We start from the raw sequence: 20,143 nt of genomic DNA on the forward strand, positions 1-20,143 counted from the left end.
AAGAATTCCCTCTAAGAAAATTATTATATGGATAAAAATTGAAAAACGTAAGTGCAGGAATTACAAAAAATAAATTCATTCGAGTTTTTGATTTTTTTGAATACATAAATACAAATCAGACGGAATTACAATCTACACAGCAATGAAATATGTTCCGCTCCAGTCCAGCAGGAGCCGCTGTTGGATCACAACCTACTGGTTTCAATATGTCACTAAACCGCAAAGAAGACTGTGTTTAGAGCGGAACAGACAGATTGACTAGCCAATCTTCTGTGTGAAACACTGGAGATTCAATTCTATCTGTCATTTAAACATTTCCCCCACTGGTCAACGGAAAGCACGGTTGAGCCAACATTAAGAGCAAATATAGGACTTGTAATTGTCCTTGAAAAGATCCCTACAATGGCAGACAGTACAGGTGAGTGTGTTAGCTGACGCTAGCTGTGTAGCTAGTAAGGGTCAATCTGAGCTAGCTTCAATTTAGCTTCAACCCATTCAAGATGTGCACTTCCATGCACTCTATGAAAACTATAATTAGAAATGTACTTGGTAGGAAATGGCTAATCGGGCCGTTTAGGTAATGCAGTGCTCTGAAGCCTAACTGTTCATGTGAACCTTCAAAACGCCTGTGTGTGAGTTACCGTTAGCCTAGCCAAGCTGCGTGCTGTGTGAGGACACGTTAAGGCAAACTTCATTCACACATTTCTTATTGTAGATGTTTTTCTTACTTATAAAATAGAAATAACAGATATATGCAGATAGATCTCCAGCGTAAACACAGGTTGCTTATGGTGAATATGGCACGCATGTGTTCATCCTGCAGACAGCACTCTTTCTCCACTCACTACTTCATTGCTAGAAGTAAAGACTAGCGTTAACCTAACCCAACAAGGTGGACCAGTTCTTCCTTTAAAAAGTTAACGTTACTCATACGATGGATTAAATGCATCCTGAATTAAAGGCAGGTGTCACACATATGAGCAACGACGATGCTGTATTAGAATGATCACTGTATGCCCGAGGCCAAAAAATGTCCACTTTTTGAATGAAATTGTCCTCATCAACACACATTTTGTGCCAACTGAAAAGTCATAGATAGATAGATCTTTATTGTCATTACAAGCATACAATGAAACTCTGTTTGAGCAGTCCAGTGCAGCATAAAATCCCTTCATACCCATAAAAACCAATGATATGTACGACTGACTCTTTTTCTCTTCTTTTCATTTTGATCAGAACAAAATGAGACAAAGCATGACAGCTCATCCTCCCCTGGAATGACAGACCAAGAGAAAGAAATGGCAGCCAGTGCATATGAAGCGTTTTCAGTAAGTGATCTCATTTCTTTTCTAATAAACTCAGAAAGCTAGTGCAATACATTTGACTGTCCTTGGCAGTATTACCTTTACATACACCCATGTGTGCACGGTTGAACACTAAGCATAGAATATGCTCGGGAGTCAGGAGTACATATTTAATTTGTTCTTGTGGCGCTCATAGCTGTTTTTGGCTTGGAGTGGGCAATATGGATACAATCCACCTCATGTATTATGTGCTTTCATGTCTGATGAGAATACAAATCACAATCAAGTACATTTTATAGAAAGTTAATTAAAACTGTTTTTGACTAATCCAGCAATGCCTGAGTCATGAGACTATATTCAAATACAGTGTTGCCATTCAGAAGTCTTTATTTATTTCCAACTTCATTCACAATAAGCTAATACACCCAGCGATATTAAAGGAGGAGCTACCAATATATAAACTGTGTAGTATAATCTTGGTTGACAAATGAATATATTGTTATAATGTCACAGAATATAGTTGATCATATCAGCCAAAGCAATCAGTTGATATGATGATAATAATAATAATAATAATAATAATAATAATAATAATAGGCCATTTTCTGCTTCAATATGAAATAGAGGTGCTAACGCAACTTTTATATTTTTCTAATTATCAACAAATCTAATGCAGAGCCAAAGCAGTTATGAACTCATCTACTTGCAGTGTGTGTGTGTGTGTGTGTGTGTGTGTGTGTGTGTGTGTGTGTGTGTGTGTGTGTGTTTATCACAGTCTGATGTAACTATAGCTGCTACTCTTGTGACAGAGAGACTTCAGTTATTATTAAAAACACACCAGTGAGCTTCACTGTTGCACTAGGTAACATCTTCCTTCATCCCCATCAACACACACACTGTAGTTTATTCTCTCTCTCTCTCACACACACACACACACACACACACACACACACACACACACACACTACCCAACTGCTAGAAATACTCACTACAATACAAATGTGGTTTCATCTGCTGAAAATAGCACCTGACACTTCACCAGTGGCTTGGTGTTTAGGGAAGAAAGTAATGAGACAGACTAACACAGGGCTGGCTTGGGTCTTTTCATTAGATTTGTTGACACTGAGAAAAATGTACTGTTGACATGTTCCTTCAACTGTGTGTGTGAGAGAGGAAGAGAGAGAGAATGTAGTCTTCAGATTAACTGGTAGTAGTAATTTTCACAGGTAAGGGTTAGGACTGAAGCAGGTACTAACATGAGCATGTTTGTGCTGTGTTCTTCACAGACGGGGAAGTATGACGACTCTCTGAAACACCTTGAAGCCCTGCAGGAGCTGAACAAAGAAGACTACAAGATCGCCATGAATAAATCTGTTGTCGAGTTTTACAAAAGCGGTCAGACTACCACAGGGAACCTGAAGCAGACTCTAATGGCAATGAAGAACCAGGTAACTGCTGAAAAGTGGCTCATGTTTTTCCATCAGTTTTCAGTGAAAGTTCTGAATGAATCCACACTCTCTGCTTTGACCTGAGATCATCAGTCATCCTGGCTTTGTTCCCTCAGGTTCACACATCATCAGAGGACGTTGATGGGTTGGATGATGTTGAAAATTGTTTGCTGTATTATAATCAAGCCATCATCCACTATCATATGCGTCAGTACTCTGAAGCCATCTCCATTGGAGAGAAGCTCTACCAGTTTCTGGAACCATTTGGTATGTTGTGCTTCTTTGCATGGATTTACTAAAGTCAATGAGGTGATGTCACTTTAAATCATCTCTTATAGATGATTAATCAGTTAATAGGAAATGATGATCACAGCCCAGGCCAGTGCTATCACATCTTTAATAATGAATGAATGAACGAATAGTCAGAATTGTAGATCAGAGACCTAAATTGACTTGGACTCCTTGGCCTGGAGACTGTACAGCCTTAAAACTTAACTTGATTTGTGGTTTGAAAGTAAAAAGTTGGTGAGCTTTGACTTACTGAGTCAAATCAATAATTATTGAAAACCGAGCTGCAACAATTAGTCAATGAAGCGATTAGTTGATTGGCAAAATTATTCAGCATCTATTTAGATAATCAAATAATTGTTTGTCATTTTTGTTTAGGAACAGCTGTTCAAAATGGGCCTGTTCAGAACAGACAAACATCCATATGTACATGCAGACAGATAGACAGATTGATTCCTGTCTTTGTATAGAGAGATGTTCTGGTTGCAGTTTGACAGATGTGAGGATATGTAGTTTTCCTCTCATAAATGATGGTAAACTGAATATGTTTGGATGTTGGTTAGATTGAACACAGACATTTGTAGACATAATCTTGGACTCTCAGATGTTTTTACACTGTTTTCTATCATAGATAAAATGATGAAGTGTGAACATAACCATCAGATGAATCAAAAATGAAAAGAATTGTTGCTGCTCTAATTGTAAAATGTTGGGCTGTATGTAATTCTGTCTCTTCGTAGGATAAGACAGCTCCACATTGATATTTCAGATGTTTATGTGATGTGCAGCCACAGTTTGGCGTGGAGTCATTGTTTTATTTGTCCTAGAAGAGAAGTTTGCTCAGGCCGTGTGTTTCCTGCTGGTGGATCTCTACTTACTCACCTTCCAGGCAGAGAAAGCTCTTCATCTGCTGGCTGTGCTGGACAAACTGTCTGTGCAGGGAAGCAACAAGAACGGCAAAGGAGAGGTACCCCACAAAATCTGCTCTCATGTTCATAATTCTATATGTTATTTCTGTCAGTTAGTCACATTTTAGTCCTACTATTGTTGTATCAGTCAGGGGGGTCACAGGATGCAATGTTAACCCAGATACCAGACAAACCTACCTAAACTCATAACACATAACTTCCTATAAAGAAACAATCAGGAAAGCATACATTAAAAAGAAAAAGCTCTGATCTGAAAGTACCAAAGACTGTTAGATCCTCAACAGCAGGTTCTCTGGTGGTATCAAGCTATAACATATACCACATTATGTAGAAATCCCAAAATACAAAAATAAAATAAAATACTCTTTCCATTAAAGTAATCTGGAGATGCTATATTGAGATGATGTATTGTAGTGCATAGCATGTACCATCAGAGGTCAGTGTGTGCTGGTGGAACAGGTATCGGAGCTCAGAATGAAAGCCACTGTGAGTAGTCTGGCATCATGAAAATATTACCACATGTTACTTTTATCTTCAGATGAATTTTTCTGGCTACAAAAGCATGATTTTATTATTTTATTCATGTGCCAGTCTGCCACCAGCTGCACACTGATGTGTCATCAGGAACTCCAGCAGGAATCTTATTTCCTGTCTATTCATTCTTCTCTGTGCCATAAAGATTTCAAACTTTTAAAGTTTATGGCTAATTGCATATCATATACCAACCCCAGTGAAATGTCAGGAAGATATGAAAGTATGTAAAAATAGATGATGCCCTTTCAACAGGGACTGCTTTTTATTGATTGATTGATTACTTTATACACACAGTTTAAAGTTACAGGGACACTGCACATTCATACACATTTCTATAAATGTGCCAGTTTAGCCAAACTCAAAGAGTAAATAGTTTTATTCCATTATGTTACTAAAGTAATGACATACCTGAGCTGTGGCAGGAATAATACAATTTAGTTATTCATTGATTTAGTGTATAAAGAAATGAAGTTTACTGTGTATTGAGTTGTGTGTTTGATTCCAGAACAATAGCTCAAACAAAGATGGAGCAAACCAGCGAGCAGAGTTCACAGCATTGATCGAAGCAGCTAAATCAAAGATGCACCAGGTAAGAGTTTAGTTGATGAATATCAGTATCGACTGTGTGTAGCCTGTGTCAGCCTCTAACCATTACTGTTGTTTCATGTACAGTACAAAGTGAGAGCCTACATCCAGATGAAGTCCTCCAAAGCCTGTAAAAGGGAGATCAAGTCAGTGATGAACACAGCAGGAAATGTGAGTCTCATTGTTTGCTGCTGCATCATTGTGGAACTTAACTCAACTTTTGAAGGTTAGGCCATTATATCCAGTGGAAGGCAGCTGCCTCAATCATGCAGGTTTTCTGCCAGGTGAGTCTGAGAAGCCAATGAAGAGATTTAAGAACAGGAGTAATGTCAGCCCATCGAGTCAGAAGTTTTGCAGCAGCATTTTGGATTGTCTGTAGACAATCAAAGGATACTGAGAGGAAAACAGTGTGTTACAGTAGCTGATGTGAGAAGTGATAAAGGCCTGTATAAACATCTCTAGTTCAGCTGTCCAAATGCAGATCGTAGTTTATTTTTTATTTCTTAAAAGGAAAAAAAGTATCTGGTGAGCTGCCTCACATGGGTGTAGAATAATGAGGATTAATCAAATGGTCCAATATAATTTCTCTTCACAAATAGCCACAAGACACTAGAGTCATACATGCCCAAGACACTGGAAACTAAGGGCCCAGAGCCATACATGACCTTTTAGATTGACTTTCTTACCCATGTTGGCTCATCCCAAAACTCCAAGCTTATTTGGACACAGGCCAAAGAGAGTTGGAGTGGGCCTCTTAATATAACACACATTACAGTACACACATTATAGGGCAAAGCAGCGATCATACAGCCACAGTTATGTATGATAAACCAACCATTTGATGCTTCTTTACTTTAACACTGTCAGCTAACAAACCTACATGACATGCCTTTCTGGAGACAGTACCTATGTTTTTGTTACTAGGCTTTTATCTCATGTGCTGCACATTGTCATAATCTAAGAGACAAAGGTGATAAAGAATTCTCTATCAGAAATAACACTGATATTATGTGTTAGTGTCACAGCATGTGAAAGTGCATACTCTGATGTGTTTCCTGTCCCCTCCATCAGTCTGCACCCTCACTCTTCCTTAAGAGTAACTTTGAGTACCTGAGAGGAAACTACCGAAAAGCAGTGAAGCTGCTGAACAGCTCCAACATTGCAGAGCATCCTGGACCCATCAAGACAGGTACCAACTACTATACACACACTCTCACAGCTGATGGCCTGCTGTGATAAGTCTGCTAGTTTAGGTTTGACCTGTCCTGGGTCAGACTGCTTATGTGTCATTATTGGATCAATGCTGCTTCATAATGATTGTCTTGTCTCATTCAGGTGAATGTGTTCGCTGTATGTTCTGGAACAATCTGGGCTGCATTCACTTTGCAATGGGGAAACATAATCTAGGCATTTTCTACTTCAAGAAGGCACTGCAAGAGAACGACCACACATGTGCACAACTGGGAGACGGCAGCAACGGGCAATGTGAGTCACAGCCAGCACTGTCTCATTACTGGCTTTCTGGTGACACTCTCCATTTCATCTCCTGCAGGCTTGAGAGGTGAATTTAGAGAGTCTGCAGTGAGCTCCTTCATAGAACAGCAGCTGTATTCAGCCTGGATGAACTGCAGCTTCAACAAAACCAATCATCATTCTCTGCTCAATATCTTTAATACACTTCGTCTTTCCCAGAATTTTCATCAACTTCATTTTCTTTCATGATTACATCCGGTCACTGATGGAAACCACTGAACACAAGCTGTTTTGTACAGCAGCGTTTAAAGGGTCACTTCACCCCTAAAAAACCAAACATACAGTGGACCAGACTTTTGTGTTACATGCTTGAACACTTTTCCTTGGTGGTGTTGCTCCATGCATTAGTCCAGGCTCAGATTTCTGCCTCCACAGTAATGAAATGGACGGCTATCAAATTACATTTGTGACATTTAAGAACAACAACAGCAGACAGTGTCTTTGCAGAAACACTATGTGCTCCTCATTTCCACTGGAACTTTCTACCAAAGAAATCATTGATGAAAACCATTGACTGATGAATTTAAAATATGTTTGTTTAATACTTTGAGCGCCATTAATAGAAGTTAATTCACCTTCATTCTATTTCTGTGGAGAGAATGAGTTTTTATCATGGCACAAAGAACATGAATGCACTTAGTCTCTTTTGGTGGTGTCAACACTCTATTGTTTTTATCTTTTCATTTAACTTGTCAAAACAAAGACTCACAAACACTCACCTACAGCTGAGAAATTAAGAACAGATTGTGTGTGTCGGTGTCTACAAATAGTAACAAGTCCCTTTCCTCTTTTGTTCCTTTTATCATCCAGCTAAGAAGTTCACAGGTATCCCCATGTGTGCTCTACTAGCCAACAAGCGCTATGAGCTGCTGTATAACTGTGGCATTCAGCTGCTGCACATTGGCAGGCCTCTGGCAGCATTTGAGTGTCTGATGGAGGCGGTGCAGGTCTATCACTCCAACCCTCGACTGTGGCTACGGCTGGCAGAGTGCTGCATCTCTGCTAACAAGGGGGTACGACTTCAATCACATCAACATTCAGAGTTTAACTGTACTTCATTGCTTGTTGAGGATTTTTTAAGCATTCAGATTTGAATGATTTTTCCTGTTATTCCTTATTTGTACTGGTTATTTTGGAGCCTTCGAGGGAAAAAGCTAATTTGTGCTGTCAGTTTAACAGAAATCACCCTCACTGTGTATGACTTGGATTTAATAAGGTTTTATCTTGATCTTTGGACTACAACACTGTGTTATCTCTGAAATCCCATATATAATTCTGTAGAATAAAGGAGAACACGTTCTTATGCTAGGGTTAGGGTTAAAAAAAAAGACTCAGCTTCAGTATTCTGGGACACTTAATGGAAACAGGTGGATGTACAATAAGTCAAAGAACCTTTCTTTTCTTTGTTGCTCTCCAAACTTCCAACTGACTGAATGTGTTTGGTGTCCTCTATAGGACATCGCACAATTTATTAAATTGAGGGCTCAAATTAGTTTTTTTTGCTTCTCAAAAAAAATAGTGTGTTCAGAATCAATGAGGTTGGATTACTCAAAGCACTCTATGTGAAAAGTGCCTTTAGATCACTTCTGTTGTGATTAAGCACTGTTTAAATGAAGATTGATTGATTGGTTATTTCACCTTAACTAGAGTAATATCAGATTGGGATAATGCTTCTGCTTCAGTTATTATTCACGGACATTAAATAATGGAGAAAGCACAGTGGTTCATCTTTTATTATTATTATTATTATTATTATTATTATTATTATTTATGGTCTTTGTGTGTGTTTTTCTAGGGTTCAGAGCAGGAGAGCAAAGGTTTACCTTGTAAAAAAGGTATAGTTCAGTCTATTGTCGGGCAGGGCTACCATCGCAAGATTGTCCTGGCATCACAGTCTACCCAGAATACCATCTACAGGTCAGTGTCCACTCACAGGAAACATATTGCACATCCACATATCTAAAACTTCACAGAATGCATTTAAATTGATTGACTATAGCTACATTTTCTGAGCATTTAGAAATGTTTCTTTATGTTTGAGTCAATTAGTTTAACTATATTACATGACTGTAATAATGGTGCTTATAAATGTGTGATGAGAATTGGGCCCAGTGACTACACTGAATGTGTGTATTTGTACAGTGAAGGCCAGTCAGCAGCTATCCCAGTAGCCAGTATGGAGTTTGCAGCCATCTGCCTGAGGAATGCTCTGCTGCTGCTGCCTGAACACCAGCAGCAGGACATGAAGACAGAAAACGGCTCCAAGAGCTCCAGCCAATCAGGAAGCACAGAGAGCGGCAGCGAGAACAGTGACGCATGCAGGTCAGACACACACACACACACACACACACACACCTCACTTATCTGTTATCTATGAGAACAGTTCAGTAAGTGATGTTTGGAGGTGTGATGTCACCTTTTACCTTCATGCCACTTACATGTGGTTTGAACTGCAAAACAAAACATGTCATGGCAATCCATACATGAGTATATTCATTTGCAGTTGTTCATAATGTATAATGAAAAATCCAATTTTTGCGAGTCTCCCCCAAGTTCATTGTCCTAAGACATGCAATGCAACTAGAGCATAATATATTATAATATAATATAATGAGATTTTTTTTATCATACAATGTGAACAACTGCAAATTAATTATATTTCATGCAAAGAGCCATGGCATGACAACTTTCTTGTGTAAATACATGAATAAATTAATAGATGCATAATGATAAAAGATTTCTAGTGAAACACTAAATAATTTGAGCCAGTAACTTGTTGACATATTGTGTTGGCTATATTTCACACCACCGCTCCTCATCGGACATGAAACCATCTGAACAGCTGTTAGGAGCAGAGGTGACTGAGTTAATGTGTGTATTGTTTGGTTGATATGATCCAGCTCAGATTGAGCTCTGATGAATGTGTTCTGTGTTTTGTAGTGGGAAAGGTCAGGAGGCAGATAAGTTCTTGTCTGCAGCTCCATCGTCTCCTCTCAGAAAACAGGAGGTAGAAAACCTCAGGTAATGTTTCCATTTCATGTCCTTCACCTCCATCATTCAGAACTGTAGATGTCCTGCGGGAGCCAGAAAGCTGTACAGTTGATCAGTAATGTCATTTATTGATGTATAGATGCTCCATCCTGGCCTGTAGTGCCTATGTGGCATTAGCACTGGGAGACAACCTGATGGCTCTAAACCATGCTGAGAAACTGCTCCATCAAACCAAGGTTTCAGGATCCCTCAAGTAAGTGCTGAGAAGGTCTACACACTATTCCTTTCTGCAACCACACATCATTTAAAGTCTGTGTAAAGTAAGAATAAATATGTGTTCTGAGTTTGACATACCACAGAAAAGTGTGTTGTTAATCACCCTGCCAAATTTGAATGATTAAAAAAATCACCAAATATATGAAATTAGGCTTCAAAGTTGTGTAAAAATCAGCCTCTTTCTCTGCTCCCAAACGCTGTGGGAGTGCCCACCGAGCCCGCTGAAACCCCGCCCCCTACCAAGTGTCACCTGTCAACCTGTGTGTGCTGAATGTATTTATACCTCTACAGCAGCAGGGACGGGTTTATGCTAACCACTAAATCCTGAACACAGAAATGTTGAAACACAGTTTGTGAAGCCTAGCTCCACAATTCAAATCTAAATGGTTGAAATGCTTTTTACACCTTTTTTAGAAATACATTTATGACCTATTTAATGTGTTTAGAAGAAAATGTCTGAATTCACATTACACAGTCTTTAAAGTATTGATTGATCAGTGCCTCTTTCTTCTTCCTCTCTCTGCTGCATGTTCAGGTTCCTGGGTCACCTCTATGCTGCTGAAGCCCTCATCTCATTGGACAGGATCTCTGATGCTATTGCTCACCTCAACCCAGAGAATGTCAGCGATGTGTCAATGGGGGTGCTGACCAGCGAGCAAGACCAAGGTCTGCTGATTTCACACATCAACAAAACAAGGAAAAAGCATGTCACAGAGTCTGTGTGGCTCCCTTTAATAATAATGCTTGTGTTGTTATTGTCCACAGGGTCTGATAAAGGAGATGAGCCTGTCGAGTCCTGTAAGTGGACTTTTATCATTTTATCCAATGGGCAATTATGCATTATTCAGTTTAAATAGACCAAAAAGTCTAATAGTAAGAGTGTAAATCTGATGTACAGTACAATCAGATAAATTACATATCAGCATATCATAAATAAATACTTCCCATTTTGTGTGTGTGTGTGTGTGTGTAGCAGGGAAGCAGACCCCCCTGTGTTACCCTAGCAGTGTGACATCAGCTCGGGCCATGATGCTCTTCAACCTGGGCAGCGCATACTGTTTGAGGAGCGAATATGACAAGGCCCGAAAGTGCCTGCATCAGGTAACCATGGTAACTTTTAATGACATCAGCAGGTCCTGGAAGTGCCCATTAAATGTCTCAATTATTACTTTCTGTACAGACAGAGTTTTAAAACAGTAAGTCTGCTTGACCAGCTGTGTTGTTTTCATTAGGCTGCGTCTATGGTAAACACCAAGGAGATTCCCCCTGAAGCCATCCTACTGGGAGTCTACTTGGAGCTGCAGAACGGTCAGCCATCCCACACACTCTCTGTTTCTCTATTTGATGTAACTACTGTGTAGAAAGAGAGATTTTGCCTTTTTATTCCACAACAAACAGTGAAGAGTTGTTAGAAAAAAACTGAGCAGAGAAGGAAGGAATGATAAGTTCATGCACAGCACTGATTACACACTGATATATAGATAGTTTGGCTTATTTAAAAAAAAAAGTGTTATCAACAAGTGTCACTTTGATAAATCCATACTGGAACTCATAATGATACTGGTCTCATCAGAGTTCAAAAAGCTCATAGCTGTTGCATTGTTCAGTATGTGAGTGTGTGCTGTGTCCTCAGGAAACACCCAGCTGGCTCTGCAGATCATCAAACGGAACCAGCTTCTGCCCGCTGCGGTCCAGAGGGTCTCCCCAGACTCAAGAAAGAAACCCGTCCAGCCATTCCAGTCTGCCCAACCCATCCAGCTACCCTCATCCTTCACACAAGTGCAACGCAAATGAGCCTCTACACACACCTCTGCCCAACCAACTCTATGCCACACAAACTACACACAACAGCACGCACACACACCCACACACACACACACACCTCAGAGGAGCCTTTATTTATGAAGCTGCTTTCCCTCAGCGTCATGAGCCGTATTAAATGCAGGCCTGTCTGCTGACTGAGGAGAGAAGTGTCCATGGACTGACACCAGCTGGGATCACTCTGACCTTTTTATTTCCATTTGACTGAGGAATCTGTGTGTTGTCTGAACTATGAAAATAAATTTTATTTACTGTATGACCAGTGTGGATCCACATTGATTTTTTTTGTGCAAAGGACACTGAAAGCTGCATTTATCACTTACATTAACTACTACTACTGTTGTAGTTATCGTGCTGTTTTATAAGGACTAGAACTCACTGTGGATGTAATGAGGACATTTTGGCTGATCAATAGGAAAAACCTTAATATCTGAATAAAGTACAGAAAGTAAATACTGACCCTGTTTTATATAACCAGGGATCAAGGTTATCCGTCGCTGTGATGGATTTCCGTCAATTTGACTGCCAAAAGGCCATACATGAGATCAATGCAAATCCGATGAGAATTACAGAGGAATAATAATCACAACAAACACAGAGCAGGCATGGGCAGCCCGCGAAAAGGAGCAGCTAACGTTAGTCTCTGCTGCTGTTAGCTGTCATCATGCTCCTCTCCAGAGAATCTGTTCACTGCAGGAATACTACTACTTTATTCCTCCTCACTGTTCTATATAAAAGGTCCAGACACTGAAAGGAGGATAGGGTTGCTTTGTCAGTAAGCTACAGATGTAGCAGCTGTAGGACACTGTTGTGTTAGCTGTTAGCTTCCCCACACACCTCCACTCAACCCTGCAGCTCCACCTCAAACACCTGCGTGCTGTTTACATGTACACGACAGCAACGTTATGCTAGTGTTGGTTGGTTCAATGCAAGAAAGCAAAGTCTTAATAGAGATCTTCTTCATGTCTATGATGATGATGATCTCTGCATTAAACAACTATGTTTCACATGGTGGAGCTGCATCAGTGTGTGCTGCTCACAGACAATGAACCAGGTGAAAACTGGAGGTGACAACCACATCATTATGTTATAGAATACTGTAAACTTACAGTAACTAAAAAATAATAAAATCTATATAAATAATAAAAAAACTAAGAAGAATAATTTAATTGAATCCACCCAAAAAACGAGTGGATATTTGGATATCTTGTCAAATGAGCAGAAATTTAAAAATGGTTTGATTGTCTTTTCATATTTAGAATAATAAAAGATAAAATCACTGGCAAACCGTTTTCTCATATTCTGAGACTGGATTTGTCATCAAGGCAAGAGCACAATAAATATAGGCCTAAATAAAAAATAAAACTCCTCTCCCTGTCACCGCAACGGTCTGATGGACCGTTTGTTTATAGTTTTTATAATGTTAATAACCTATTTTCTGAAGCCCATAAGGTGCTAAAAGAAAATACAAACGATTTCTGAACATTTAGTATTAGGGCCAGACTAAGAGAATTTTTTTTTTAATGACCAGAATAAAGTTATATTAGGTCGACGAGAATAAAGTAATGATATTACGAGAATAAATATTACAAGAATAAAGTAGTAGTTTTATGAGAACTCATACAGAGCAGTAGCCTATTCCCCCTGCCTTAAACTGAGGAATGTTGAGCATCTTTTGAAGTTATACTTTGGTATCGGTTTTACAAATAAGGAAATACGTTGGGTTACTTAACGTAATCCCTGGTTCTTTGATAACAGAGTGAGGTGTTTCACTATGGGAATCGCCTTGGCGTGACCAACTAAGGAAGCTCCAATGACACGTCTGTCAGTGACAGATAGGTCGAGCTGTGCTGGGGCCCCGCCCCCTCACACTACCACAGCCGACCTGCCCCTCTCAACTCATTCTAGAATGGTTTCTTTCCGTGCCTGTGCGAGGAGGGACATGATGGTGAAACACCTCACTCTGTTATCAAAGAACCAGGAATTACGTTAAGTAACCCAACGTTATTTTTCTAACTTTGTTCGGTGTTTCACTATGGGAGATAGACCACTCCCGGATTGCATAAATCTCCCGAAGCTCTAAACAATTTATTTAAAGCCTGGCAGTGGCTGCTATACAGACCCTGGTCCGTTTGCCCCCAGCACCGCCTGTGCTACAGATGGCCCTGAGACATCCAGCCTGTAAAACCTTATGAAAGTGTGGGGCAGAGCCCAGCTCGCCGCCGCACAAATGTCCTGCACTGAGACTCCCCTAAAAAGGGCCCATGATGTGGCCATGCTTCTGTTGGAATGAGCTCTCAAACCCTGGGGGGCTGCAAACCCCTACACCCATAAGCCAGAGATATGGCCTCCACAATCCAGTGGGACAACCTCTGGCGGGAGAAAGGCTTTCCCTTATGGGGAGTGGCCCAGGACACAAACAGCTGGTCATCTTTCCTGAACCCTGCTGTCCTACTCAGACACACATGGAGCGCCCTGACATAATGTGTTAAACTTCTTCTCCTCCGCTGAGGAGAATGGGGGTGGGTGGGAAGCCAACAGCTCCACTGTGGGACACCTGTAACCTGACTCCACCACCTTTGGCACGAAGGCATGGGTTGGGCCTCAAACAGACCTTGGAGAGCCCCGGTACAAACTGTAAACAGGAAGGCCGTATGGATAAAGCCCGTAGGTCACTCACCCGCTTTGCTGTGGTTAAAGCTAAGAGCAAAGTTGTTTTCAGTGAAACAAACCTCATCTCTGCCACCTCCATAGGCTCAAATGGGTGGAGAGGGAGGGCATCCAGCACCACGGACAGCTCCCACAGGGGAACCAGGGTTCTGGAAACTGGGAGCTTGCGCTGTGCACCTTTCATGAAATGACAGACTAAGGGATGTTGCCCTGCGGGCTTATCTCCATAGCCCACATGACACGCTGAAATGGCAGCCAAATACACCTTAACAGTGGAAAAAGCCTTCCCTTTGTCCACCAAATCCTGCAGGAAACACAGCAGGTCCACCACTGAACACTGAAAAGGGATGATATGTTTCACACACCACTCCTCAAAAACACGCCATTTACCACTGTAAAGAGAGTGAGTGGAGGAGGCTCTTGCGTTCTGAATGGTGTCAATGACCTGCGCTGGCAGGCCTGCAGTGCTCAAATTCCACCTCTCACGGGCCAAGCCCAGAGTGCCATGCGGTCTGGGTGCAGGTGGTAGATTTTCACGCCTGGGACTGAAGATCCCTGCGTATGGGGAGCGGCCACGGCTCGCCCACTAGCAGCTGTATTACTTCTGCCATCCAATGTTTGGACGGCCACCGTGGCGCTATCATGATAGCATGATGATGACAGGCCCTGTTCCCTCACTGTCACAGTGATCTCCCCGACTCTTGTTACTAGAATCGGGGAGATCAGGCTGAGCGGTGGAAACGCATAAAGCAGTACGTGTGGCCATGGGTGTGCCAGAGCATCCACACCCAGAGGTGCATTTGTGTCCAACAGGGAGAAAAACAGTGGACATTGCGCGTTTTCTTGTGAGGCGAACAGATCTACGGCTGCCCGGCCGTATCTCAACCAAATTTGCTCCACCACCTGCGGATGTGTTGGCCACACATGCCAATGTTATTCTTAACCTGCGGCTGAGATGACGGTGTGGGCATAGGCGCAGTGCTGCAACCCAACGCTGAAAATCCCTCATCATCAGTAACCCCAGATGCACAACAGAAATCACTGACACCATGAGGCCGAGCAGGCGTAGGCATAGTCTGAATGACACGACTTCCCCCAGCCTGAATAGAGAGAGACACTGTGTTAGGGACATTAACCTCCCCTCTGATAGCGTGAAGATAATTGTCTATGTACGAAAATATTCTGATACCGCTGCTCCGTAACAGAGACAGTGCTGCTTCCACACATTTGCTGAACACTCTGGGAGCTAGTGACAGCCCAAAGGGGATGGCCTGATACTCGTAGATTTTGCCCTGAAAAGCAAACCTGAGAAATTTTCTGTGCGTGGGATAAATGGCGATATGAAAATATGCGTCCTTGAGGTCGATCGTAACAAACCAGTCACCTGGACGGATTGATTGACAGAGCACTTTGTGTGTGAACATCCTGAACGTTTATTTTCGTAGGTGTCTGTTTAACACACGGAGATCTAAAATGGAGCGAAGGGATGAGCTTTCTTTCTTGGGAATGAGGAAGTAACAGGAGTAAAAACCCTGTTGAGCTTCCTCGCTCGGGACAGCTCTGATCACTTGTTTGTTTAATAGCGATGCTATTTCGTCCTGTAAAACTCGAGCTGCATCCCCTTTGGCTACTGAAGCCACCACACTGTTGAACCTGGGTGGTTTCATGGCAAATTGTTGTCTGTACCCCTGAGAAACACTTGACGAAACCCATGGATGAACTGCGCATGCGCGCCATCTCACCGCCCGGGCAGGTAGCGTGCTTACATCGCTGCACCGTGGTGACGTCACTTGCCGCGACTGGCGGAATCCGTCTCCCATCAGAGGAGTGTGGGCTCCCCCTGTGGGAATTGAGGGGGCATGGCAGTTTTGTCTTTATTTTGTTTTTCTCTTTGATTTGGGGAAGACAACTCGCCCTTGGCTCTGAGCCTGGCTGCGAGGGTGTGAGTTTTATTTTTATTAAACAAGGTGAAAGTGCTTGGTGACACTGTTACCTTCTGTCCCCGACTCTCCTCCTCTTGAACATGAGGGGAGAGAAACAGAGAGACCTCTGGACCACACAGGACTGCCAGTCTCTTGAACTACGGGGATTTGATTCACCCCTGACTCCCTTCTTTTCTTCATGGGAGGGGGGAGGGAGAAGCTGGGGTTGTCAGGGCGCCAGCTTCCTCTTCCCACCCCTGGGGTGTTGAGGACGGTTTCTTGCTGCCACTGCAGCGAAGGAGTGTTTGCCCCATAGCTTTTGGTTCTGCTGAGGTTGCTGTTGAGGCTGCTGCCCAGCTGCCCAGCTGCCTGCCTCTGTGGTCTGCCTCCCCACTGTCTTCCACTTACTGCTGCAGCCGCAGCAGCAAAGCGAGATCTTGGACCCTGAGGGGGATGAGGGGTGGGTTTCCATGGAAGACAGAGGTCAAAGGCTTCGCCTTCCTGTTTCCTGAGGGTGCTGGTCTCCCTCAGTTTTTTCCAGCGCTGGACCAAAAAGACCTTTGGTGGGGTCATATGGCGCGTCCATCACCTCTGCCTTCTGACCGTCGCTCAGGCCTGAGAGGTTCAGCCACAAGGCTCTCTCACCTGAGACTGCCAGCCCCATCACACGACCGCAGCCTTGCACCGCGCCTCGTGAGGAGCGTTGGATGAGGTCGATAACAACACAGCTCTCATCCCAGAGGGCCGGGTTAGGTGCCCCTGAGTCCAGTTGTCGACCCATCTCCTCCAGGATCTCTGCCTGGTATGCAGACAGCAGTGTGCCTGCATTCAGGGAGCATACTGACTGTGCTGCATACTTGTACATCCTCTGGAAAATGGAGGCGGTGAGACGCTCCGCTTTGCCAGGCAGGGAAGTGGTGGAGGAGGCTGAGAGAGAGCGTCAGTTGGGGTGGAGGTGAAAAGCCACCAAAGGCTCCTCTACTGGGGGCTCGGCCAGCCCCAGTTCCCTATACCGTGGATCTCCAGCATAGAGTAGCCCTTGGTTGGAAGCTTACTCCTAAATGGGCTGGACCAGTACCGGCTCATTTCCCTCATGCAAGCTGGTACTGGCGGCAGGAGTTGGTCTGATGATGTCTGGGCTGGTGGTTTGCTCTTTTGCCATCATACAAATCTCTCTCTGTCCCCTCAGCGTCCTGGGCTGCTGGCCACTGTACCCCTAGCTTTGCTGCAGCCTGTTTGCAGACTTCATATAGATTACTGTCTACTGGAGCAGTATCTGATGCGCTGGGGGGTCTGGACTGTTGGACAGGAACGGTGGAATCATCCTCCTCTTCCTCCATTTCGTCCATGTCGACCCTCTGCGTCCTCACAGCCAGGCTTCCCTTTAAGGAGGTCCTCGAATAGGGGAGGCATTTCTTTGGCCTCATCATCCATCATGTCGCCCCAGCCCTTAGTAGCTGGTGGCTGATGTGTGATGGTTGCTGTCTGTGGGGTGGCTCCTGTCAGGAATGGGTCCTGGTTGTTAGCCACCGCCACTCTCAGCTTTCTTTCCAGGATCTTTTCTGGCATCGACGCACAGTGGCTACACGCCTGGGAGTTGGCCAGCGATGCTAACCCTAACCCTAACCCATGCGCGCGATGCACATGGTATGAGGGTCCCGGCCCGAGATGGACGCACGGGCGGGATGCAGCCTCTTTCCCCTTCGGTTCCAACCCTTTGGTGGGGGTAGCAGCCAAAGACATGGTGTCTGGAAAGGGAGATGTAGGTGAATATACAGCCGTAACGCGCCCAGGCTAACCACGCACTGTGACCACGTTTGCTCGTCGTAACACGTTAGTCAGCGGGTATTGAGCTGCACTGTTGCTAAATTAAATCAATAAAACAAAATACAATCAATTTTGCAATCACAGAAATATTTTTCTACCCGCCAGCAGCAGTTTTGTTTATATATTATAATTAACATGAAAAAATAACAAAAAGGGGAACTCACATACCTGTGTAAAACACATAAAAGTCAGTACAGCAACGTCTTATGACCAGTCTCCGAATGCACACCTCTAAAAAGAAAGATAACAAACTGCATCAGAAATGGTCTCTACGCTCTGGTAGCCTAACTTAAAAACAGGATCTAACCCGCTACTATGAAGTGCTGTACATGACAAAAAAAATACATACACAATAGAGCAAACATTATGCTAATAAAATACCACATATGTGACCTATATAAGTATAGACATATGACTGTTCTCATAATAGTTGAAGGAAACAAAATTATTTTTATTTTATTATTTTATTTTATTAGCGGTCCCTCACTAAAACAGGCCATGAAAGGGTTAAATTGTAAAAAATATTGATAATATTACACATCATTCATTAGAAGACACCTAACCCTAAGCAACAAAAATATATATATTGTAATTTTAACTTTATCATGGTGTGTGTTTGAAAACAACAGGATCTGAGGGTTAAGATTAGTTTTGGTCCCCATCGGGCTTATTTAACTTTATTTCTTATGTAGTATAATCTCAATAAAACATTAATCATTATTTCTAGTGCTGCGGTGTTATATTTTTTTTTTATAAGGAACTTAACGTTACCTGCGGTCGAGTCGGTCGCTGTCAGGTCGCTGTGCTGGAGGCTGGACTACCGTGTAGCTGCTGCCAATAGCTGCTTGTTAGCCTAGCCTAGCTGATTAGCCTTAGGCTAGCTCAGTTCGGCGCGGTTAATTCAAGTTCAGTGGGCGGGATCTCGGCCGGCTGACCCCGGCTGACCCGTAGAGTTATCGTCTCTCCTCCAAATATGGACAGTACACGCCCACTAAAATCCAAGATGGCGCAGTCCAAATGCCCATAGTAGAGGCACAAAACACACTCCCCCAATGGGTGACGTCACGGGTGCTACGTCCATTCTTTTTACAGTCTGTGGTTTTTAACTCTGTACATGATTTGAAGAGTTGAAGCGAAACCAGATCCTTAAACTTTAGTGCTTTTAACCTGGTGAAGAGTTGGTTTGTTAGTTCCGTGTAAGAGGTTCCAATTCTATAAATCAAGAATTAACAAGAGAGAGATTATTAGATAAATGCATGGTCAGAATCTCAGCAGAGGTTATGATAGGATGAAGATTTCTCTTTCATTTAAATCAAATGTTTCTTCTTCACAATTATCGTCACATGAAAAAAATGCACAATTCACCCTTTCACATATTAGGTTAGAAATTTACATGTGATGATCATTCACTGCATCATTTGCCCAAATGACATCAGAAGAGCTCTAAGACTTCTTAGGAATAAGTTGTCACACATTACTAATTTTATACAGGAAAAGCAGACACTGATCATTTATATAAATTGTGTTTATTGTCAGAGGAGCAGAAGTCTTGCAGCTCATCTACAAGTGCTCAACTTGGTGAATACAAAATCGAAGAAATTATCATTCCACCTTAACTATACACTATACATTTGAAGGTGTCACACATGCATACAGTACTTGTGAGTGACTGTTTCCAAATAAGACTTTAACAAATGACTTGTTATTTTCCAGATCATGGAGCTTGTCCTGCAGGTGTATACAGTGATAGTCATTGACGTTCTTGACCAGGTCTGGAAGTGTAACACAATACGGTATGCCCACATGAATGTAGATCTGTAGAAGCTCTATGTGATAGAGAAGAAGCTGTACAGTTAAATATCCTAAATTGTACTTAATGTATCGTTTGGTGGTAGATGATTCTGTTTTTTCCATGGTTACTAAAAAACTATACAAATACTAAAAACATAAAACAGGGATGATGGTTTCCATCGTCCTGTTTGCATACCATTTGTTCTTTTTTTATTTTAGATAAA

At 42.4% G+C, this 20,143-nt stretch overlaps 1 protein-coding gene and 1 pseudogene across 2 annotated transcripts; one reads left to right on the forward strand and one right to left on the reverse strand.

Moving 5' to 3' along the window:
• Window positions 1-237: 237 nt before the first annotated feature.
• Window positions 238-11,989, forward strand: cnot10 (CCR4-NOT transcription complex, subunit 10). Of its 2 annotated transcripts, none has more exons than XM_053327446.1 (19): window positions 238-418; window positions 1,237-1,328; window positions 2,591-2,752; window positions 2,869-3,019; window positions 3,868-4,007; window positions 5,009-5,092; window positions 5,176-5,259; window positions 6,160-6,277; window positions 6,424-6,573; window positions 7,432-7,634; window positions 8,417-8,538; window positions 8,764-8,943; window positions 9,562-9,642; window positions 9,752-9,865; window positions 10,424-10,554; window positions 10,654-10,686; window positions 10,862-10,989; window positions 11,121-11,196; window positions 11,522-11,989. In XM_053327446.1, the coding sequence occupies exons 1-19, from the start codon at window positions 403-405 to the stop codon at window positions 11,680-11,682; spliced, it is 2,226 nt and encodes a 741-aa protein (XP_053183421.1). In that variant the 5' UTR covers window positions 238-402; the 3' UTR covers window positions 11,683-11,989. The 2 variants fall into 2 exon arrangements, with proteins under 2 accessions (XP_053183421.1, XP_053183422.1); XM_053327447.1 differs by having other exon boundaries at window positions 3,871-4,007.
• A 1,832-nt stretch (window positions 11,990-13,821) lies between these two features.
• LOC128366886 (uncharacterized) lies at window positions 13,822-17,396 on the reverse strand (annotated as a pseudogene).
• Between the last annotated feature and the right edge of the window lie 2,747 nt (window positions 17,397-20,143).

This window comes from Scomber japonicus, chromosome 10, assembly GCF_027409825.1.
Source record: "Scomber japonicus isolate fScoJap1 chromosome 10, fScoJap1.pri, whole genome shotgun sequence".
Classification (NCBI taxonomy): domain Eukaryota; kingdom Metazoa; phylum Chordata; class Actinopteri; order Scombriformes; family Scombridae; genus Scomber; species Scomber japonicus.

Coding starts and splice junctions, on each gene's coding strand:
- cnot10 (XM_053327446.1), top strand. Junction 6,278..6,423: donor TCCTGGACCCATCAAGACAG/GTACCAACTACT, acceptor TGTCTCATTCAG/GTGAATGTGTTCGCTGTATG. Junction 10,990..11,120: donor CCCGAAAGTGCCTGCATCAG/GTAACCATGGTA, acceptor TGTTTTCATTAG/GCTGCGTCTATGGTAAACAC.